Source organism: Ambystoma mexicanum, chromosome 4q, assembly GCF_040938575.1.
Source record: "Ambystoma mexicanum isolate Mex_15411 chromosome 4q, UKY_AmexF1_1, whole genome shotgun sequence".
NCBI classification, from domain to species: Eukaryota; Metazoa; Chordata; class Amphibia; order Caudata; family Ambystomatidae; genus Ambystoma; species Ambystoma mexicanum.
In genome coordinates, this window is record NC_090928.1 from 643,271,576 (window position 1) to 643,296,583 (window position 25,008).

A 25,008-nucleotide genomic window follows, 5' to 3' on the forward strand; every position below is an offset into this window, starting at 1 on the left:
GTGGCAGCTGCTTCATGCCCTGGTGGTAAGGACACTCGCGGGGTGGCCGTCATTGTGACTATGTACACCACCTTCGTGGCCAGCTCCCCTTTTGACAAAGAAGTAGTGGTCATCGATGACGAGGTCATAGACTGAGTCGTCGACGGGGAGGTAGCAGCAGCCTTCGTTGACGTGGCCATGACCGTTGATGATGATGATGATGTTTGGGCCGGATGAGCTGCCGATGGCGTCACCGAGGGAAGAAGCGAAGGCCCACCTTTGGATCTCTCCTTCGTCGCCTTGTCTGCCAATGGTTAGCAGAGTTGTCAAGGAGTCAAAGACTTTCTCATAGAGGGAGAGCCCCTCACTGGTAGGCTTGCCATAGAAGTGGTTGGTGACGGCGACCTTGTCCTTCCCGAGGTGGGACCCGCAGTAGCAGCGAACCCAGTGGGATCAACGACGTGCAGCCTTGCCTTCTTTTGGACCCGCGAAGGGGGGGGGGGGAGCGTCCTCAAAGGATCTCAACCTCTTTTCTGAGTGAGTTTGTTCGTTGGACCGGCCGATTCTGGGGAAGCATGACCATGCCCGGAAGCAGAGTCAGATGCCTTGTCCATTTTGAGCCACTCTGCCAGCCTGGTGTAGCGATCCTTCTTTGTCTCTTTTGAAAATCCATGGCATCCCTCCACATCATGGTCCGAATGCAGGCAATACAGATATTTATGCTGTCAGTCTTCGACATACACGTTCCTCAATTCATATTTTGCGCAGACTTTGAAGCAGCATCTTTTCTCCTCGGTCCTGGTGGAAAGGCGCAAAGTAGGCCCAAGCCCGGGCCTTCTTGAAAAACAATGAAAGATCTGCGATGAAGTGTGATCTTCGCCGACAGCAGACCCCCGCTGCCAGTAGTCGACCTGTGGTCGAACGATTAAACATAAATCATCAAAAAAACTTTTCTAAAATTGGCCAAAAACTTGAAATATGATAAAGTAGCTCAGAGAACACTAAGAGGACTCCCAACAATGAATCATGCGGTAAAAATCGGAAGATGGCCACCGGGGGTGGAGCTTAGGAAGAGGACTGTCATTGGATGGGGGCTGTGGTTGGTTAAGAGGAGAAATACAGTTTGCAAGCTAAAGTGGAACTGTTTTTTCTTTTACCAAGGATTCCCAGCCTGACGACTGGGAATATTCATGAGCATGTGAATCCATGTCAAAACCCATGCTGGAGACATATAGGGCCAGCACTTCCCTCATTGTTTGCCCTGCTCTCAAATTGACTTTTAGCATTCCTTCAAAATTCATTTAACAAATCACAATTTCACTGACTAAATCTTCCAAAAAAAAGTCTATCCTACAGATGCTCTCTATAACACTTAAATTTAAACGTGTGGCCCCTAGCCCAAGCAATTGAAACCCCCTGCAATTCCAGATGCAGGCAGGCAACAACCAGATCTACTTCTGCCGGGTATGTGAACAGAATTGCTGGGACAATACCACAAAATGAAAGCGTCATAGCTATTGCTGGATTAATGAACATGAACTTAACCACAATCAATCAAATGCAGAGGGTCTAGCACATAACCGCGCAGAGGAAAACAGTACAATCATTTGAACTGGGTCCTTGGGAATAGCTTTAACTAAGAAACAAAAAGTAAATAACCTGGGTGTGCTGTCCAATTCAGACCAATATTTCTCCCCCAATATATAATCAGTAGTCAAGGTTGTTCATTTATAACTGCCCATGCTCACTAACATCATCTTACTCCTTTTTCATGTCCATTACCAGTTGCAGCTGACCAGATCTATCGTCAGTGAATGACTGGACTACATGAGCTTGAGTAAGGGGGAGGGACCAACCCCAGTGGCTGTCCAGGCACAACTTGCACCCCAAGCCTACGCACTACTGTGGAAACTAAGATTTTTGTCCCATACCTTTCATTACACAGCACCAAGAAATCTTAAGGCGCAGCATCTTTCTATGCATTGTCTAGCCAGGGTGTGAAACAGTCCATGTACATTCTCCACATGTTGATCTCTGCCTACTGATCTTCTCTGTTATGCTTTTTAATTATATCACTCTCAAATCTAGCACATTCCATTACATCTAGATCCTACATCTTTACATTGGGGTTCGCAGCCATCGAAAGAACCATGGCTAGATGCTAAAATCTGCAACAAAGCACAGCCTTCGCTTAGTAGCCATTAGATCTATTGCACATTTCTGGATTGAACAGTCCAGGTTCTTCACAGTTGATGCACTCAGGTCCCTTTCATGCTCAACCCCAAATTTCCCTAACTGGTGGGCATTCCTATAACATATTTCTATATGCCGCAGTTATACATTTAAGAATGCATAACCTAGTCAATTTCAGAGATGTCCTGTATACCCCTGCTAAATATGTAAGCTCTATACATGTTATTAAAAATGAACCAATTAATTTTAGTAAGCTGGCAAATTATTGGCTACAAACTGCCACAACAGTATGGGATAGGGGCCTCCAAGTCCAGTCTTCATCTCTATGCTGTTTTCAGAATAGATTTAATGTATATTTAATTGATGTGCTCAGTGCCATAGTGCTAACAAATCACCTACACAAAATACATTTGGATACTGTGAATCGAAATGGGTATTATTGACATAATTAATAGATGATCCTAAAAACTTGGTGTGGTTGAGGCTTTCAAGGACAGAGCTAGGAGACCCCTTGGATAAGGCATATAGAGACACATTTTATTTATTTCTATTTGTATCCAGCGTGGCAGTTTGCAAGTCTTGCAAACATCGATATATGCAAGTTAGCATGTATCAATCAAACATTATAACAATAACAGTAGGGCACCAGCTGAAGTTGTTTAAGAACCTGCCACAGTAATAACCCATATTCTATTTGCAAAACTCTTAACTGGTCGGCATAGTTGCCAGTACATAAAATAAACTCACATATTGCAAATGGAGGGTGCCTCCATGAACTGAAGTGGAGTTGTTAGATATGGCATACAAGGCCTTTGGGCTTTAACGCTCGCTCAAAGTCCGGCGTTGAGAATACAGCTCTGTCAAAAAAATAGCAGACCCACGTGACAAATAAAGTCAGAACATCCCCCAGAAACCACCTGAAGGCCACAAGAAGAACAGAATTCAGGGCCACCCGGTGATACAGAAATGCCAACTACAATGTTCTATTAGGATCCCTTCTTGTCTAGAAGGACTTACAGAAAAAAACCTTTAAACTAACACTTGGGCAAAAAGTAAAGTTCACTCTTAAGAGAAAACCATCACTGTGCTACCAAAATTCCACTCACCCACAGAAAATGTTGGGATTGCTCAGCAGATGATGTTAACCCTTGACAGGGATCATGAAACCTGTACTAGAGAATGGCTTTACGGAGGAGGGAAAGACGCCATCAATCCCCTTCAATGTTTGTTAGTACTTCAAGGTGTAGTTCTACCCGTAAAAGTAACTCCATTAAAGTAAAGGAACCCACTTGGACTGTGAGCCTATGGGTTTAACCTCCCATGATGATGCCAAAATATGTACTTGTGCATCATACGTCATGCCTGTTTTCTGCCCCTTCTTGGGCCAAAAAGCCCCAAGTCAGGATTCAGTTTGGGTGCTGCAGTATACAAATTTCCCATTCATTCACTTGTCTACCAGCCCACGTGCGCACTCAATCCACAGATTTTGGTTGGATCCCATGAAATGTTTCTAGACGGACATTTCTTTCAAAGGCATTCCGCAGTCAGAGCACTTGATTTCTACATCAAATTTCCAAACACACGGGTGAGATCTAGTTAACACAAGTGGTTATGATTCAGAATGGTAACCCTGAATGCAGGCTACAAAAGCCTTCAATTTGTGGACCTCCTGCCCTTGATCAAGAGCAGGAGGAGAGGACTGGTCCAGATTCCATAAGGGGAACCTTGCCCAAAATAGTGAATACAAGTGCAGGGATAAGCTTCTTACCTGTAAATGCATTACTCCAGCATTGGATTTTTCATAGATTCACATGCTATGAACAATTCCCTGTCAGGTTGGGAATCCTCGATTAACTTTTACAATAGTAAATATAGAAAACTTTACAGGTGTTTGTTTTGTATCCCATCTCCCTCCTTTTGAGTGCTTTTGGTGTCCACCAATGGGACGTTGAGCATGTAGCTCCTCTCCTGCCGCCTCCCTTCAGAATCTACCCAGTACATGTTGGATTTTGAGTATCTGGGGGAGGTTTTTCTACCGTATGAAAGAATACAATGCTGGAGAAGTGGAGTTACAGGTAAGATATGTACCCCTTCTCCAGCATTGGATCTTTCATAGATTTACATGCTATGAACAGATTTCAAAGCAGTATGAACTTAGATGGTTGTAGGAAAACCAGTAAAAAAGCCCACCTTATTTGAACAGGTGCTGCGGGGCTGCTTTTCCCATTTTTGCATCAGTAGCGTGCTGTCCCTAAAGGCAGTAATGCCTAGTCAAGGTGTGTGGCACTGCCCATGTGGCTGCTTGACAAACGTCTAAGTGACACTCCGGACCACATTGCTGCTGAAGCCGCCGTGGCTCTTGTTGAATGCGCCTGGGCTGGTCCAGTTAATGGTTTGTTCACCTTGGTGTGACAGAAGGAGATGGTGGAGGATATCCATCTTGCAATTCCCTGCTTGGAGATGGACTTTCCTTTGTTTGGATGTCCATCCCATAGGCTAGAAACAGTTGAGGTGAGTTCCTTGAGGACTCTGTCCTATGTAAAAGAATTTGAGCGCTCTTAACATCTAGGGAGTGCAACGCAGTCTCCACTGGGGTTTTTGGTTCTTGGAAGAAAACGGGTTGTGTAACTGATGCATGTTTATGGAATTCCAATGGCACTTTTGGTATAAGGTGCGGGTTGGTTGTAAGGACCACTTTATCTTTGTAAAAGCGCAGGTATGGTTCTGTGACCGTCAGCGCTTGCAATTCTGAAACCCTTTTTACTGATGTAACGGCTATGAGGAATTCCACTTTCGAGGTAAGAAACGTTAGGTGTGTTGTTGCCAATGGCTCCAACCGCGCTCTCATGACTCCTGCTAGGACAATTGTGGCGGAAACTTCTTTACTTGTGGAAATGTTCTGAACAATCCTCTGAGAAAATGCTTGATTAGTCGATCACTGAGGAGGGGTGTCTTTCCCCTTTTCCTGGTGTAACTGGAGATGGCGGCCAGGTGTACTTTTATCGGGGTGTGGACGAGTTGTCCTTTTGCTAATAACAAGAGATATGGTAGGATAGCATCGGGGCTTGCTGAAAGTGGTTGAATGTTTTGTTGTCATGCACATCAGGCGCAGAATCCTTTACACTTGCTTTTGTAGGAGCGATTGGTAGCCCGAGCTCGTACTGAGGTCAGAATGTTTGCGCATTCTTGTGATAATTTTATGAGTCCAAAGTCTGAGAAGTTAGGAGCCACGCGGTCAACTTGAGTTACTGTGGGTCGTGATTCAGCACTTTTCTGCGGTTTTGGGATATTATGTTGACTCGATTGTGGAGAAGAATTTGTTTGCCTTCTTATAAGAGCAGAAGGTTGGAGTACCATGTTTGTCTCAGCCAGTTCGGGGCTATTAGTATTAATCTGGATCACTTTGTAGATGATTAGAAAAGGTGGGAAGGCATAGGCAAAGAGACCGGCCCACGGGAATGAGAATGTGTTCCCCGTTGACCCATGCTCCTGCATCCTGCAGGCAAATTGTGCACATTTTGTGTTCTGTTTTATTGCAAACAGATCAACTTTTGGACACCCCCACTGAACAAACATGTGCTGGAACTGGTTGTCGCATAGCTCCCACTCATGGCACTGGCAGGCTGCCCTGCTGAGGCAGTTTTCCACCTCATTGTTTATCCCTGGGAGGTGAAACACTTGTAGTATTATCCCGTAGGTGATGGCCCAGTGCCAATTCTTTTGGACTTCCTTGGAACGGCTTGGAGATCTCATCGCCCCTGCTTTCTGAGGTAGTAAATGGTTGTGGTGTTGTCGGTCGGGACCCAAACCGTGGAGGTTTTCAGCACTGGTAGAAAAGACCTCAGCGCCCAGCCGACCACTCTGAGATCCAACACATTTATGTGCAGATTGGTTTCCTCTGGTGTCCATTTGCCGTTTATGTGGAGAGAGCCCACGTGTGCTCCCCAGATAGATAGTGAGGCGTCCATTACCAGGAGGCTGCCCATTATGGGGTCTTGAAAACAGCATCCTATAGTGATGCTGTTCCTCTTGTCCACCGCTATAGTTGGTGCTTGAGTTTTGGTGGGATTTGTAGTTTGTCGTCCCACGACCCTGTGATCTGGGGCCATCTGCTGGCAAGGAACTCTTGTAGAGGACGCATGTTTAACCTGAGGAATACAGGAGGCCATGTTTCACAGGAGCCCCATGCACTTTCTGACTGATAACTATTTTCCTGGTTTGAAAAGGAGTATTAGCGACTTGAGTGTTTGGATTCTGTCCTTGGAGGGACAAACTAGGGCTTTGCATTTTGTGAAGTGAACTCCCACAAAAAACAGACTTTTGGAAGGCGACAGGGTTTTTCGAAGCACATCTCGAATCCTAGCTGTTGCAGCAAGAGCTTTGTTGCAGCAATGGATGTGTGTGCCACCACCATTGTTTGTGCTCACACTAGCCAATCATCTAGATACAGATAGACGTGATGTCCTCCTTTTCGGAGGGATGCCGCAAATGGTGCCATGCATTTTCTAAAGGTTCCCGGTGCTGATTCTAATCCGAATGGGAGCACTTTGAATTGATAGCGCTGGCCTGCTATTGCAAAACATAGGTACTTTCGATGTTTCCGGTGCACCGGGATGTGGAAATACGCATCTTTTAGGTCTAAAGACGCTATCGTGTGGCTGTACTGCGTGTATTACTGCGTGTATTATTTGTTGTAGCGTGACCATTTTGAAGCGTTGCTTCTTGATGAATCTGTTTAGTTTGTGCATATTGATTATAGGGCGCCACTTTTTGTCCGGTTTCTGCACCACGAAGTAATGAGATTAAACCCCTTTTCCTCTTTGCTGTTTTGGTACTTTTTGTATGGTATTTTTTACTAACATTTGTTTTATTTCTTGTTTGAGCACCTTTAGATGTGGTGTGGGGGGTTTTAACGATGGGATATTTGGTGGGTGTTTGTTGAATTCTAACAGGTGGCTGAATGTGACTAGCTGCAATACCCATTTGTCTGTTGTTATTTGTCGCCACCGATGTAGATGGTGTGATATGCTTCTCACTATCTGTGCTTTTTGGGTTAAGCAGTCAGGCCTGAGGCTTCGCTCTACCCCAGTGAGAGCAAGAGGATCCTCTCCGCTGTTGCTGCGGTCTGTATTCCCATGGTCGTTGGTATCCCTGGGATGATTTTTTGTATACCTGTGAATACTGCAAGGTTCTCCAATATTGTCTGGCTCCTCTGGCGTTTCTCGAGGAGGGTGACCCCGCTGCTCCCCGAAATGTATGAAAAGTACATTTGGTTTGAAGAGTGGTGAGAGAGCAGAGTGTCCATTTAATTGTCTTCGGTGCCTCATCAATTTTGGGGCCAAACAAATTGTCGCCCTCGAATGGCATGTCTAAAACCTTTTGTTGTACATCCCGTCTAAAATCTGTGCAATGTAGCCACCCTTGCCTTCGCAGCACCACCCCATGGTTGACCTGTTTAAAGCATGTTTCGGCTAGATCCACCGCAATATTGATATTATGGTTTGCGGCTTCCTCTCCTTCCTTTAAGATGGCAATTGCTTTGGCGTATTCTTGCTCAGGTAAGTGCTCTAGAATAGGCGCTAACCTGTGCCACATCTAGCGGTTGTAACTGGACATAATTGCTAGTGCATTGGCCACTTTCATTGTAGTGGCACCCATCATGAGCAGCTTTTTGCCCATTGCGTCCATTTTCCGGCTTTCGGCCTCTGGTGTCACGTAAACTTGTGTGCTTGGGTGTGTGATTTCCTGCTTGCTGCTGCTGAGACGACAGATTCTGGTGAAGGTTGTGACGCGAGACACTTCGGGGTGGTGTCTGGTGCTTTTAACTTTTTCTCCAGCCTACCTTTAAAAGCTGGTTCAGTGAAAGGGTATCTCATGGTACAGAGCCCCTCTTCCCACACACTGTCAAGAATTGGGATTGCCACTACTGATTTTCTTCTTTTGTTCATATGGTCAAACAAAAAACATTTTTTCTCCTCCGAGGGGATGAGGCCAAATTCTTGGCATGCTTTTGTTATTAGTGTGTGGAATGCGCCAATCTAATTGGGTAGCGATGGCTTCAGGGCCTCATCTGCCTGGTCATTATCTGTATCCCATTGGTCGCCCTGTTGAGGAGATCCTGTGGAGGTGTTGGTGAGTTCCCCTTCCTCTTGCTCTCTACGGCGTATTTGCGCTGTGTTAGAGTCTTTATCCCTGGATGCAGACTGTTTCCTGGGGCTGCGATGGTACGGGGAGAGCGACCTCTTGTTGTGTTTCCGTTTCTTGTCTGCTTTTCGCAGAGGTGATCCTGTTCTTTGCGTCTGTTGGTGCTGCAGTGTGGGTGTTATGCTTGGTGTACCCGGATGCCCATGTGGCGTTAAAGGAGGCTGTGTGGGAATATGCAGTGTAGTTGGGAGTCTGATGTCTAGTTGAGTGAGCAGGTTCTGAAGTGTGGACAGAACTTACAGTAAAAGCAGTGACTGTGGATTGAGTAGCGGTTCTTGTGGCCGCGCTATCAGAATATCCTGCAGCTCCCTGGGGGAATGTTGCCGTTGTGGGAGACATGGTGATCTCAGTGGTGGAGGAGTTTGTGTAGGCTTTTTGATTATTATGGAGTCGCTGGAGTCGGAGAAGACTGGTGACGCTGCTTGCTGTGCATCAAACCCAGAATCCACTTGTTACTGTAGGATGACCTCAGAGTATGTAATTGGAGAGACTGGTGCAGTGATTGGTTGGGGCTGTATATGCTCTCACTCTCCCGATTGGTGTTGTGGTTCCTGGTGGGCTGTTTCCCCATTGTGAGCCTGCCCGCCCGATTCGCCTTCATGTCTTGTTAGCTCCTGTGGTGAGGCATACTCCCCACTTTTAGCCAGAGCATGTGAAGATTCATGCTGACGACCATTTCTCTCCATCCGTGGTTGACTTATTCTCTGTCGACGATAATTGACAAATGTTTTGCCGTTGTTGAGCGTTGGCCCATTGACGAGTGTTTGACTGCCGTTGAGCGGTCCATCAACAAGTGCTTTGTTGATAAATGTTTGCTTGTTATGGAGCAGTGTTCCGATGAATGCTTTTCCGACACCAAGCACGTTGACGGGACAAGCCCCTTTGCGCAGGTGCTGTTGTTGATCACTCCGTTCTCTCTGTCAATGAACTCCTTTTCGACGGCTGTGCTATTGGCGAGTGTAGAGTCGTTGACGGTATGTTTCCCGTTGGCGAGACGGCCGGAGGTTGGGCCGCAGCCTCCGCTATTGATGACAGCTGTGCATGGCTTTTTGCTGAGATTTGTTTAATTACCAATTTAGGTGTTTTTGATGGCCTTTCTTCCGATTTAGCCCTTTTTGATTCAGATTCTCTTTTCTCTGTGTGCCTGAGGGCTGCAAGGCTCCTTGGGGACTCTGCCTCCGAAGGGGGGTGATGGCCTTCATTTAGCCAGCATACCAGACATATTTTTCTTTCTTTTTGTGCTGAAAGTTTTACAAATGTCACACTATTCTGCAGAGTGGTGTGGGTGAAGGCAATAAATACATTGTTCATGCCTGTCCCCCTCAAAAAAGTTTTTTAAGCCACAGTTAGTGCACACCTCTAAGAGGAATTTCTTCCCTTCCATTCCATTCCGCCCCACCCCCTTCTTACTTATCTGACAAAAGAAGAATGCCTGAAGGTTTGAAGAAATTAAGTTGAGAAATTAATTGTGGAGATTTCTCTCGGGAGAAACACACGAGGACTCCTTCCAGCATGACATTAGGTTAGAATCTGAAGGGAGGCTGCTGCAGGGGAGGAGCTACATACTATACGATCTACTGGTGGACACCAAATGCACCCAAAAGAAAGGAAATGGGATACAAACAAATGCCTGAAAAGTTTTCGATATTTACTATTGTAAAAGTTAAACGAGGATTCCCAGCCTGACGACAGGGAATTGTTCATAGCATGTGAATCTATGAAAGATCCAATGCTGGAGAATGCTTTAAAACCATACAAATCCGTTGTGAATAAATCCACCAGTGTGCATGTTCACATTCAAGAACTTAACTCCTATATCACCTATAAGAAATCCCATGTTGACCACTGCAGCATTTCCACTGATGACATCACCAGCACCACATCCTGCTCAAAGGCCGAAAGTAAAGGAATCATTTAAAAGAACATATTCACGTAGTTTGAAAACACTTTGGGACTCAGCCAAAGAAAACTGGATAAATGCTCCTTATTCTACCTCACCCCACTTTGAACCATGGCCATAGGAAACGTGCCATGGTCGTCTTTTCTGGACAGTGAGACAGAAGCCTCCTGCGCAAGAAGTACGCAAGAGTAGTAAAAAGATGGCAGTGATAGCTGGGACAAAGACTAATATTCTAAGCGCAGCTTTAGGCATGATCCATGCACTCCAAACAGCACTTTTCTGAGTTTTCAAGGTGGACAAAACTTTACGTAGGGTGAAAGCCATAAAACCAAAAAGGTTGAAACTGACATAACTTATTTCTATAAAAGTTCTTAAGACTGATCTTTCCAAGGTATCAAGAGCATGACACGCTTCACAAGCAGATATTTACCACATTTTAAATTTGCAACAGTACACGAAGATCTGTTGCTTTTACCTTGCTGACATTAAAATGGCTACCACTTTTCTGCACTTATACATCTCAAAAATGACAGGCTGGCTTGATATTGTTTGGACTTGTATCTGTGACTTACAGGAGTAACACCTCACACACCTCTCGCCCATGTCAAGTTGCCCATTCACTCCAGCTGTCAACCAGCTTAAAAAAACTACAAAGTGCGAGTGGCCCCGGCAGACCAGGAGAGGCGACCTAACAAAAAGGAAATCAGCTACGACCTGCTCTTCCTGCCTGTGTCCTGCAGCTGTCCATCAAAGGCAGCCTGCTACCCGCGGTCTATCAAATATTTCCTTCACAAATCAATTTTACACATGATCAGCCCATACCCCTACTGAGCATAACCTCCTCGTTAATTAAGTGAAGAAATTACCATATATATTATATTAATGCAAACATCTTTCAGCTAGTAATTCACGGTTGATCTGGATAATGGAAAGGTTGAACACCCATTAACCCAAGCCAACAAAGTGGGTTGGCTGAGAAATTTTAGCATGTCTCCTGTGACTCCCTCCCTCCAAGTACTGCTCTGCAGTATCTGCTATTGTAATAATTAAAATCCTGCCAGCAGATCAATACCGGAATCTCTTTATGGGAAGTGCCCTGATGGAAACGTCTCAAGAAAGCGGGCTGTGGAACTCTAAAAAAAAAAAATCATTTTTTTATCTGACAATTATCACCACACTGCAGACTAATTCAACACTGCACCCCTATCACGCATCTCTGAACGCTTGCGAGATTGGCATCATTCCAAAAAAGAGGAATGGCCAGCATCTCATTCGGACAATGGTACAATTTCTGCATGCAGTTCAGAATCATCAGAAACCATGCATACTAGACCAATAAATGAGTATACATTTAGCACTTCATCTTCGGACGGCTTCCTCTGAGTTTCAGTTATCACCACATTTTCCTCGTTGATTCGCTTTGTGCTGTCCTGTATTGATCGCTGCCTTTTCATCTCTTAAAAAGAAAGAAGAGGAAATGGAGGGTGTGGGATAAAGAAAATATGTGTTATTATGTGGGTACTGAAATGTGGGCATTCATCATCAGTTGTCTAAAAACAGAAAAACGTTTATCATAAGACACGATTAAGCCACTTGTTGCCAAAGTAAGGGGTGCTTTTCCTTACCAGGCTTGTGTTCAACATATTGGCTGAAAGACTGCAGTTGCGTTTTCCTGACAGTGGAATCCTTGTTGAACAAGACAGGGCTCTTAAAACGATCTGCCCCCCTCTGTAACCACTCAGCATGGTGATCTTCAGTGCCATTCTGACGGGGGAAAAGAGACATAAGAAAATAAGAAAACAGCAACAAACAAAAAAACTTTCCAAACATTCACTAGTTAGTACATTGGTAAAGAGATTTCACAAAAAGGGGGAACGCTTGTGCTTTGCACGCAGGATTTTTTTTTTAGCTACTGCGAGTACTGCACAAGAGCACACATTAGTTATAGTCGAGGTGGGAGGCAGCACAACAATTTGGTCTCTCACATTAGTGCACACCACGATACACTGCTTCAAAAAGTTGAATAAAGGAGAAGTTCAACAGAAATATAAAATATCTGCGTTCCGATTTCTAAATCTGAATTGTAGATCTGCTACAAGCTCGATATATTTAGTTGGAAGAGAATGGTGTCTCTGTTTTGATGCACCACTGCCCTGGCCACAACCCTATCATGCCACACTAAAAAACTTCAACAACAAAACAAAAAAAGGAAGAGTCTGGCATTTTCCTTTCACACTCGCATAGACTCGCACGACAAGAGGAACTAGTTTATTTGTGTCTGCAGAGGTGAACCACAAGAGACTGGAATGAGGTTATGAGGTAGGATTAGAACACCACCGCACCAAACTGCATTTAATCAGCGCCAACCTTTCAAAGCCAGATTTCTAAATCTTTAAAGCTAAGAAAACCACAAACATACGTATTTCCTCCTCAGCCCCTTCAGCCCCGCACCCTCCCCAGCGATTCCTGTTAATGCCGGTAACAAATTAAACAGTTACAGCGACATTAAATATTTTGAGGAAAAAACAAAACTGGCAGCGTGTGGAACGTGCAGATATCGTGTGGCTATGTACGTACCAAACGCACATTTCATTTTATACCTAATCTTTTATTATTTTTATTAAGTGTTTTGAAAGTAAATAGGCAGAGCTAAGATGCATGACTAATAGCTGAGCCCGCTGAATGCTGGAGACTGGTTATCAAAAGCTACCAAGACTTCTCCCTTCCTCTGCATTGAGACAATCGGTAATGAGGGAGTTCTCCAATGGCCTATTCTCAGGCCTTGAGGAGGCCGGGATACCGAATCCTCAGGGGAAGCCAACAGTTTATCCTCCTCCACAAATACAAAATGCCTCATGTATAAACGTGTAAAGGGAATCTTATTTAAAAAAGAAACCACGCCAATTTCTAAAGCCTCCATGGAACAGATGGGCACGATACAGCTTTCATAAATACCTCAAAAATCTAATTCACGGGACTCAAAAGGCAATCTGTTGGGTCGTACCTTATTTTGTTTAAGTTAGCACAAATCAATTAATACGAAAATGCACAATAAGGTGGGAGAGAGAAACACCTTCTGTGTAATCTGATGGAATTAAGTTGCTCAGATGAAGGTGTAATGCTTAAATATCCGGCCAATTCAACTTTAAATTAATTAGCAGTTTTAGCACAACAGTTAAATCCCCAGAGCTGCTCAATGTCATGTATGCGATTGATGGAAGGTTGATTCTGTCTTGAGGTGGTCCTTCCACCGGCGTCGCCTGAGACACGAGACTGGGGTATTTGTCAAAATAAACACGGCTAATTTTTAAGGGCTGGCGACATGCAAAAATATCACTGCGATTAGCCAGCAAATCCCATTTTAAGAAACCTTTTTATGACTGGGGACTTCTGGCACTTTACAAATGTATTCCTCTAAGCCCGCTAATGCAGTTAGCCTTTTCAATCCATTGTATTATCTAGACGGGCTTCATTTTGCATTAAATACACTGCAGAAAGCCAAATTGAACGCAAAAAAAAAATACTTGATCCGGGCTTCCCTTTGTTCACAGATAAGAGACCGAAAGTTCTCTACTGCTGCCACACACTTTCATCGCCCATTTTTTAGGTACCTGTAGTGTACGACGAGGCAATGAGAGCCATTGTTTTGGCACTTCAAAGCGGCTCACTCTACGAGGAAGGAAATCCTTTCAGACAGCAGCAGGGCAGCCTGCAGGTGGGTGAAAAGTTATGCACGCCCCCAGAGCTCCACTACCTCGGAAGGACACCCCGACCTGCACAACGCATTCCCCAGGCCCACTTACATTAATTTTCTCGTCAATGGGGACTTCGAAGAGAAAATAACAGAAAACATATTAGTTTGAGGGGTAGACTTATTTCTATGCAGTGGAAGTGCCACATCTTTGCCAGCGGTTCATCTCCATCGTTCACGACACTGCGTGTTTTTTTTCTGTCAGATACGCCAATGACGTACTACTTTGCTGACGTGACGCACTCAAAAAACATGACAATATATTTACAACAGTGATAGGATCACACTGCAACAAAGCCTTTTTGGTTCGTGATTTGCTGCGTTTGTCTGTTGAGGCAATAACCTCCGCACCCCGCAATCCCTGTCCCTCCTCCCACTGGCGAGCACTCCACGGCAAACGGTTAACACGTGGAGCGGAGTCTCGAGAACATTCATAGCAGGAAAGCCCCCTTTCCGACTCCCAGCTCGTCGAAACTGCAAGAGGGGTAGGGGAGGGTTTCAATACAATAAGGAAAACTCACCTTAACTTCTTGCTCGGGGCTGTCGGTTAGGGCTTTCTGTGCGGCGCAGGAGAGGGAATCTGCTACCTGTGGCTGAGCTTCAAGGAGCCTCTTCAGCTTCAAATCCACCAACTTACTGTTCTGGCCGGCTAAAAAGGCAAATGTAATGCACAACATCGTGAGAGATGCACTTAAACGTGGGGTCCGCTAAAAGGCGCGTCACAGAACCGAACACTGACATATTACAACGTATAGCATAAAAAAATATGAAACGTGATACTCAGGCATGAATTATGAGACGCGTGGGACACAGTGGAGTAGACAGGCATGCACCAAGCTTGTACAAGCTTTCCTTTGCTATTGTCCTTCAAACAAACTCGCACTTAAGCTAATTCTTGGCTCCCAGTCAACGTGTGACTTGTACTCTGAGGTAGTACTACAGGAGCAGATCAACTCCACAGACTCTTAAAATTAAAGTGTTCTAGGCATGCACAGACATGTTCTTCCCTCTTGTGTCCAAGTGTGCTTATATGAAAAAAAAACTTGCTGCACACCAAACGCAGAAAAATAGATCTAAAAAAATATGCCTAACAACCAGGCCACATTCAATTTGGCTCAATCTTAAAGAGTGTATTTGGTCAGGGCCAAAATATAGTAGTGTTAACGTTTCTTTTAATGTACGTGGATGCATGCAGGCGTCTTGACAAGAAAAGGAGAGAAACAACAACAACCAAAACATAACATAACTACTGCCGTCCGATGATGCTAGTAAAATAGCAAAGCGACAGCTTCTTAACATGGGTAATTACAAAGATTAATTTATTGTATATACAGAGACAATGCTCTTTTGATCACAAAAGAACGTGCCATACATAAGAAATCAGATTTAATGGAAGAAGTTAGCTTACAACCGAGTGCGTTTGAGTGACATTCTGATCAGGTTGTGGAGAAAAGTAAACGGAATAGTCACCACTAGACTTTTCATGGGTGGACTTACACACATTAAGGACACTTGCATTTTGCCCATTCCGTCGCCCGTGTTCCACTTTTTCAACTATGTGAACATAGATATGCCCTAGATTCTAATAAGAGTGCAATATTCCCAACATTAGCAAGCAGCAAACTAAAATGTCATGGTACTCTGGATGTGCGAGCCTAGCGATTGTTGACCTTCCTCTTCGCCTCAGAGTTACCATCTTAATCTACCTGCTCTGACTTTTAGTTAACACTTGTCCCTTGCCTTTAACCTGCCTCAGTCCCACCCTTTCACTGCCTTCACTCTAGCACTTGATCCATCATGGTGACACCCCTAACACAGCTGGCTGTACCGCCTGCCATCACTTAAAAATGTCTAATGCCGATTATAGGGAACAGTAAAAGAGGCAATGACATTTAAACCTCGCTCTGGCCCTGGGCATGGCATGATGCCCACAAGAGGTAAGGGTATATAAACAGGTGACACTGGTCATCTGCGCCCAAGTTACCCCAAGCAGATGCACTAGACATTCAAGAGGAAAATAATATCTTAATGTGCTGCTTCCTATTGGCCCAACCTCTGCTGTAAGTGGTCAGTTACAGTAAACGAACGTGTAGGAGCAATATGCCACAGCGACAAGAGAAGGGAAAGATGTAAAACAAAGAATAAGTTAAAAAAGCAAGCAAAATGTTAAAACAATGTTCACATCACTTTTCAAGAATGGGTCTAGGTGATTACATTTGCAAATGATCCAAACCAGCACAGCCCAAAACAAGAATATCTGTGTACATTAGGAGCCTCATTTTGAACGTGTGTTGTTGGTATGTTGGTTATCTCCTACAGAAACAGGACTCCTTCATAATGTGATCCACATTAAGACTCTCAATTTTAAATGTTTCTTTGATGTATACCTCAGCGGGTTGAGCGCTTGCTGCTGCGATCTGAGCGTGATCTGCAGGTCGCAGCTTCGAATCCCGGCAAGGCTAACTCAGCCTTCCAACCTTCCAAGGTCGATAAATGAGTACCAATTTCGGTTGGGTGATATTGTATGTAAATATGTGCTCCGTAAAGTGCTTTGAATCAAGGCGCTATATAAATAACACATCATTATCATTATTAAATAAAACTCCAACACGGCTGATGTAGCGCCGGCCTGTCCCTTTTATGTTGCCTCTTTACTGATCACCAATAACAATAGTATATGTAAAAAGTGACAGACGCATGGCTGTGCAGTGGTTGAGTGAGCTGAATGAGCTGCAAGATTCTGCATAGAGGAGTGACTAATATAGCCTTTTAAACAGAGGAAGGGGTTGTTATCGCTGGATAATGAACCACCACCAAATTATGACCCGACATGAAGCGGAGGGCCCTAAGTTGGGGAACGGTCATTATCCCAAGCGATAAGGACTCCCTCCCGAGGTCTCTAAGGTGATTTGCACATAGTGGTGGTGGCATAAGTTTTTCGAAGTTTTGGTGGTGAAGTAAAAAGTGTTTCGAAGTTTTGGTGGTGAAGTAAAACATGTTGCTTTAATAGTGAGTAAAGCAAACAGACTAACTTAGCAAATATGGTATTATTTTGTAGTATTTAAATAGCATATTATTTCTGCATCATGTGCGAACGTGGCAAACCTGCAGAAGGTTTAACATGAGCATTCATTAGGTGTAATTTAAAAGTAAACAGTTAAGAAAGCAAAAGCATTTTCCCATAGTTAAGCTTTTTTCTTTGGTGTGCTAAATGGAATGCTGCAGTAAAAAAAAGAACAAATGAAGTATCTTGTTGAAAGAAATATTGCCTGGCAATTGCATTGTTTTTTCCCTCTATGCTTTTGAGGACAGAATGTTCAGAATGCAGTCAATACAGGTAGCTATTGGCTGCATTCTATACATTTTGATTGGCTGGAAGGTAGTCAATAACGATCTCCAGAATTGAATATTCGATGCCCATGCAATTTTATCTTATCCCAAGAGTTGGTTCATCTCATCCTTTTTTGCCAATTTTTCTACAAACCTAGGCTAAGATTTTTAATACCAATTCTAAGGAAGTCAAACTGTAGATCAATAAAAGTAGCAATTAGATTGTGGGGTGCATTTAAAGACCCCAAACAGAAATCCCTTTCATGTGAATGGCTGGCATTTAAACACTGCAACAAAATGCCTGGCTTTTGCTTCAGTTTTCCATATAAAGTTAAAGAGCCATCTGGAAAGGGGCCTACCTATCATTATCAATGGACAAGCAGCAGTTTAATTCACAAAAGAAGGAGGAATCAAAGAATCATGTGACATGGAAAACAGGATTTTTAAACATTGAAAGCAAAAACGGCCTGCACATGTGTTTAAAAATAAAAAAGGCTTTAAAAAGCCACAATGGAAAAAAACATCACTGCTCACAGAAAAACGTTAGGAAAGCAAACCATGATGTGTGGGTTGACCAACGCAATGTATATTATGTTTCACCCACAAAAACTGCAGTGACATTTGAAGAGACATTTAGTTTTCAGGAAAAACCTGTTCTGGCTGAGGGCAAAACTTCAAAGTAGAACTCCACTTCCAGTTGGAAGTCACATCTCCCATCTAATGACCCCCGCAATAAAATGTGGTGTGGCCAAAGGTGTCAAAAGTCAGTATGCTCCAGACCTGCTAACTAGGAAAGCAGGGACTTCAAAAGAAAGCCATCCTTGGCTGGAGCATGACTAAAAGGTGTGAATCCTTGTTGCACCCACTTCAAAGAGCACACACTAACTTCAAAGAGACCCATAAAAACCTCTGGTCGCAGGCTGGCCCAGGATGACAGATGGCTGTGTGGGATGACATAGCCCTCCCATTTGCTTTACAGGAACACTCACAATTAATTTAAAAGACTATTTTCATTTAGACATTTTGCACAGCAACCATACTGTGGATTGATTTCATTTTTATACAATTTTCAATGTAATTTCCAGGCGGTTTTGGGGATATAAAATGCATCTACCTAGGACTCTGGGAACTGTAATGGCCAGTTAGACTAGGTTTCTAGCTGATCTGAACATGTTACAAATGTGAGAGTTGGTGAAAAGGTGGCAAATAAAATAAGGGATATGCTTGATGACTTACATATTCATAACTGTTGGGCATTTTATGAAAACGACAAAAAAGTGACACATGGCCATGCTACATCGTACAGATTTGGCGGTCAGCTCATCTAATTCCCCATGATCAGCTAAAACAGAAACTATGTTTAGTATGGCAGCTGCTAGTACAGTTTTGAAGTTGTGATACATAACTTGTTTTTGCCAAAAAGTTGAAAGGAGAACAAATAATGATGACGAATGGGAAAAGACAGATATTGCTCCATACCCATAAACCAATCCTAACTGGGGGCGGAGAGAGAGAGAGAGGGTAACTGTCCAATCCTAGTGGCAGGGATTATTACAGGGTACTTCCCCTATATTGTAAAAGGGGTGATGTAATTTCTGCTATATAAGGGGGACTGCACTAGGACAGACAAAAACCAGGGAGACAGAAAAAGGAGGACGAAGACAAGGCTGCTGAAACTTACCATCTTTGAGAGTGGAGTGACCAGATCCGTCCTACCTTTCCAGAGAGTCCTGAGATGCAGCTGGCTTTCCTGAACCTTAAACAAAGGCTTGCTATGTAAGTAGCAATAGCCCCAACCCTAAATTGCACAAGCCTTTCACTATTGTAGCATTGCATCCAATATTTCCTCTTTGAAAACCCCAATTGCCAGTGCATTTTAGTCATCTCCCAATTGAAGAATCCTTTGTTTGCCTGTGTAGTTCAGTAATCTCCCCATTAAGGAATCCTTTGCTTGCCTGTGTAGTTCAGTCATATCCCCATATAATAATCTCTGGTTTGCCTGTGTATGTTAGCATATCCCCATTGAAAAACCCCTCATTTGTCTGTGTAAATCCTTAGGATTTTTGTAAGTAAAACAATTAATTCACCTAGTGAATTTCACAGGATCGGGATTGGTGGAATTCGAAACCAGCAATCTTTTCAACCAGTGTTTTTGTTAATTGTTATAGTTAAAAAGTGCTGCCCAAAAGAATTAATCCCATTGTGATCCGAGACACAAATGTGTCCCTGTGTTTAAATTGGGCCACGATAAATGAAATGAGAGTTGCCCCTCTTAAGAAAACAAGTTCCTTAACACTGCCTGACCAAATGCACAGTCCGACCTGGAGCCACCATCCAAGCAGTAGTGCTTGCAGAAGGCTGAGGGCGTAGCCCATGTAGCCGCCTTGCTGATAACCTGCCCCGACACGTGCCTTTGGAACGCGACCAACGTGGTCTTAGCTCTGATTGCATGAGCATGCATGTTTGCTGGAATAGGTTTGTGCTGCCCCTTGTATGCCTCCTTGATGGCCGAAACCATCCACTTAACCATGGAAGCCCTGGAGGCATGACAGGCCAGTTTTGTCCCACCGAAGGTGACAAAGAGAGCGTCTGATTTGCGGAAGCTCTTGCTTCTGTCAAGGTAGAATTATAGAGCACGTCTGACATCTAGACAGTGCAGCACCTTCTGAGCATCATCCTTAGGGTCCGCAAAGAAAGTTGGTAGCACTATCCCCTCATTCAGGTGGAAGGAGGAGACAACATTAGGTAAGAATGTGGGGTGCGTTCTAAGCACCACCATGTCCCTATGAAAAGTAGTATAAGGCTCGGAGGCCACCAACGCCTGGATTTCACAGATCCGGCGTGCCAAGGTAAGGCCCACCAGGAGGGCCTTCTTAATGGGAACTAGCCTGATGTCCGTGGAAGCCATAGGTTTGAATGGTTTATGCGCCAGGGCGTCCAAGACCACGTTGAGGTCCCACACAGCTTGTGGTTTCTTGATGGGCGGGTAAAGCCTGGTCAGGCCTGCCAAGTGTCTTTTAACCACCGGATTAGAGGATGAAAACACCTCTTCCTCCGAGTTCCTGTAGGCTCCAATAGCTGCCAGATAGGTGAAGCATGTGTCTACCTGCACCCCGAGTGTGAGAGGTGTGCAGAGAAGGATAGCACGTTGTTCACTGTGCAGGTCAAGGAATCAACCTCTTGATTCTGCCCAGTGACAAAACCTAGCCCATTTGCTTTTGTATTGGCTCCTGGTAGCATCACTCCAACCCCTTGTATAATGTACAGGTTGGTTTGAGACCGCTGCAGATGCCCCAGTGTGACTTGTTCAGGAACCACGCTGCAAGGGCTAATTTCTCGGGGAGGCGTGAATGACCGTCCCTCCCTGCTGCGACAGTAGGAGTGCTGGTCCCAGTCAAAGGTGCACCGGTGCGTGATCCAACAGATCAAGTAGTTCCGAGAACCATGGTCTTGCTGGCCACCACAGAGCTATCAGGATGATACGGAGATGCCGGGCCTCCTGGATCGTACAGATTACCCTGTGGACCAGGGGAGTTCGAGAGAAGGCATACGCGTTCATGTCGTTCCACTGGATCTGCATTGCGTCGCCCAGAGAGCCCCTGCCATATCCCTGCCAGGACGCACACTGGGGGCACCTCCTGTGGTGCCAGGTGGCGAAGTGGTCCACCTGAGGATGACCCCACCTGTCGAAGATCCCCTCAAGGACCTGTTGGTTCAAATGCCATTCGTAGTTGTCCACACCCAGCCTGCTGAGCATGTCCGCCTCTAGGTTGGAGTCTCCTGGGAGGTCTATTGCTGACAGGTGCATGTCGTTTACCAGAGCACACTCTCAAATGTTGACTGCTAGAGTGCACAGGGGAGGAGACCTGGTGCCACCCTGCTTGTTGATGTAATACATGCTGAATAAGGATCGCCATCGCCTTGCCGCTGATCATCGGGAGGAAGGCTTTGAGAGCGAGCCAGATGGCTATCAACTTGCGCGATGTGAGACGCCTGCTCCTGACGGGACCAAACCCCATGGACGTTGTGGCTGCCCAAGGTAGCTCCCCAGCCCTCTAGGGAAGAGTCTGTGATGATGGTGACCTGAGGCGTTGGTTGACGGAAGGACCTGCCTATCCGCAGGTTGCTGTCCATGCTCCACCAGACTAGATTCTGGTGGAGATGAGGTGGGATGCTGTCCATCTCTGCCTGGGAACCCTTCTCCTGGCTCCAGGAGGCTACGAAGTGTAGCTGCAAGTGCCTCATCCTGAGCCTCATATGCGTCACAGCGAGGAGACATGCCACCATGATGCCCAGGAGGTGTTGGTACCACCACGCTGAGGTCACTGCTCTACTGAGAAAATGCCCCGTGGCCCTCTTGATGGCTCTGATCTTGTCCTCTTTGAGGGGAAAATCCTCGGAGTTCGTTTTATAGATTAGGCCCAGGAACGTTTAACTCTGCGTGTGCTCCAGCTGCGACTTCTTGAGACTGATGGAAAATCACAGCTTGTGTAGTGTATTCATGACGGCGGAGGCAGTGTGGTTGACTGCTTCTGGAGACCTTGCCCTGGCGAGCCAGTCGTCTAGGTATGGGAAAACGTGGTGACCATGGGCCCTGAGTAGAGCTGCAACAGCATTCATCAGTCTTGTAAAGACTCTGGGGAACGAATTGAGGCCAAAGGGTAGAACCTTGTATTGCAAATGAAAACCCATGATCCTGAACCTCAGAAAGGACCGATGGGGCTGCCAGATCGGGGCGTCTAGGTAGGCATCCTTCAGATCCAGGGAGCACATTCTGTCTCCCACGCACAATGTCTCCGCTATAAGCGCTGGGGTAACCATCTTGAACTTTTGAAGAGGGAGGGAAAGGTTCAAGGTGGAAAGGTCCAACACAACTCTCAGGCCAGCCTGGTCCTTCTTGTGTATGGCGGAAATCCGAGAATAGAAGCCCAGACCCCGCTGGGAGGCTGGGGCTTCTTCCACTGCCTGACTCTCTACGAGCACGTGAATTTCCACCAACAGAGTTGCTGTCCCAATCTGTGGGAGCGGAGGGGAGGAGAGAAGAGGAGGGACAGGGAGCCAGAAGCCCGTGGATACTACTGAGAGGAATGAGACCCACACACACTCTTCACGTTACCCAAAGTAACTAAAAAACAAACTCTTGTTGAGATAGTCTGCAAACACCTATGTTTTGCCTCAATGGTTTTAATGCATGCAAAATAAATTTCACATTTCAAAATATAGGGTAGGACACACATTATTAGTGACATAAACTTTGTACATAATACATATACTTTCACTTCAGTTCAAATTGCTGGGTTCAAATACAAAAACAGGCATTGTCCCTTATATAAAGAAGGGATGTGATAAACAAATGACATGTATAAGGGAGACAGAAAAAAATACTGCTCAAATGGAAGTGTAGACAATATACACTATGAAAACAAATAGGTAGTCGAAACTACTGTGTTTCAGCCATGTATAGGCTTTTTATAGAAGCTGGCATATGGTAGGCCTTCATCAGGACGATAACAGGTGGAATTCTGGGTGTCCTACGATTCACTGCCTGAAAAACGACATGAGATGTGTGGTGTTTAGAACGTGTGTGGTCTCAAAGAATTTAACATACTTAGAAAAAGCAAATAAATGCTGCCTTGTTATAGCAAAAATGTGACCGTGACTTAGATATAGGTCATTGGTCTTTTCGTGAGCAGGAATTTGCCACAGAATTCGTTGTTGTGTGTTCTCCTGTGCAGAGTCTAGGAGAGCCTTGAAGTTGGTATTTGTCTTATGTGTACCCCCGAGAACCTTTGGGTAACAGATAGGAGGAAAACATATCAAGCTCCACATCGTATGCAGAGTGTGTGCTTGTATAGACTCTCTAATGTGCTTATAGATAAGTGAGAGAGTACCTGTAAGATCCGACTCAATGGCCTAATTGATCAGATGGTCTCAAAATCATTGTGCTGAAATTGGAGTGTCTGAACCTCTCGGTAGGATAATCCAGTAAGCCGCCTTCAAATGGCTATAAAAGAACGTGCAGGAAAAGCAATGGTCAACTACCAAAATGTCTTGTGTTTACCTGTTTCAATACATAAATGAAGCGCTATTGATTGCAGTGTCAATCACGTATGTATTCTCCCCCTCGTGTATTAGTTGGTGCTGCTGTGGGTACTCAGAACAGCATACCATTGTTGTGCCGTGGTTAGTAAAGGGCCGTGTCCTGTAACCAACTCTGTAACACGTGATGATTACTACGATACTGGCAAAAGCCTGTGTGTAACGTGATATCGAACTAATAAAGCAAGCTGTCTTACCTTATGAACACAGTGTAAATCGTGTTAAAGGGAGAAACGGCGGCCGCGCAGCTCTCGTGTAGATGTGGTCAAATGGCTGAGTCCAACGTCGAGCCCTGTTGCCTAGCAACCTGTTTCTTTATAATGCCAGCAGCCATTTCGGTAACCCTGGGAGATCGTGACGCCAGGCTGGGCTCCTGGTGGTGTCTAAATGAGGCGCATGCTCGGATTGAAACCACGAGATCCTAGCAACAGAATGGTTTACTTGAAAAAAACGAAAGACGCCTTGTCAGGTAGTCACAACGACGTGGGTGCCGTGGGTCCTGATTGTAGGCATACTGTTTAAAATATAAAACTGTGACATACCGGCAACCAAATGCATTGCGTTGAGAAAAAACACAGTTGTGTGACCATGGTGCATACAGTTGTAAATACAGAAGCCACTTAAGGGGAGAGACGTGTGCTAGAATATGAATGAGGAAAGTTCTAAGCACTGTGTATTGCTTGCAAAATGCAGTGTGCATGGCCTATATTTTGTCCATCTGCTAGTGTGGTTCCCTATTTTAATATGGGGCCTCAGAGTGTCTACGGAGCGTTGGATAGATCGAGAAAATGAAGGAATGAATGCAAAAAGGTGTAAATTACAAGGAATAAAGCGATTGACATGTGCTTCATCATCAAGCTAATATGCATGATCAAAAATTGGTATTGTTACTGTACCATAATCTCGGAAGGTCGTGAGAGATATGACCGCATACAAATATCTAGCATTTTTGGTTACATAGGCAGTTATCATATCTCGGCTCATAACCATTGGTTTACATCCAGATCCAGTGCACAGAAAAGTCCAAGGTCTTGTACATATACATATACATTTGATTTATGTACATAAACGCAAGAGGTGTAAGCCTATACTGACTACTTGTTCATCAGTTCCATCAATCATGTGTGGTGCATGGGCATGAACAATGTCGGTGTACTGATCAGTCTGCTTATTTTTAGAGGTGCCAAAGTTTGTGTCACTAATGTGTGTCCTACTCTATATTTTGAAATGTGAAATTTATTTTGTATGCATTAAAACCATTGAGGCAAAACATAGGTGTTTCCTGACTATCTCAACAAGAGTTCGTTTTTTATTTATTTTGGGTAATGTGAAGAGCGCGTGTGGGTCTCATTCACCGTGACCATTCGTTCATATAGTTCTAAGCTCACATGGGCAGGTCAGGGCCAAGCCAGGAGCCATTATACTCTATACTATTGGGAGGATCCATGGGTCTGTGAACCTTGTCCACCAGCATTGAGAGTGAAGGGCAAGCCTGCCCCCCACCGGAGACTCGTGGATCCGGATGGCTGTGTGATGCCTTTTTGCACTCGAG

General features: G+C 44.7%; 1 protein-coding gene across 5 annotated transcripts in view; it reads right to left on the reverse strand.

Moving 5' to 3' along the window:
* The window catches only part of EHBP1 (EH domain binding protein 1), a 2,510,899-nt gene that overhangs the window by 429,909 nt on the left and 2,055,982 nt on the right, over window positions 1–25,008 (reverse strand). For all 5 annotated transcript variants that reach the window (XM_069608212.1, XM_069608214.1, XM_069608215.1 and 2 more), the window contains 3 exons: window positions 14,549–14,676; window positions 11,902–12,040; window positions 11,626–11,732 (listed from right to left, as the gene is read on the reverse strand). In XM_069608212.1, coding sequence (XP_069464313.1) covers window positions 11,626–11,732; window positions 11,902–12,040; window positions 14,549–14,676 — 374 coding nt within the window. The remainder of the gene's footprint in view (window positions 1–11,625; window positions 11,733–11,901; window positions 12,041–14,548; window positions 14,677–25,008) is intronic.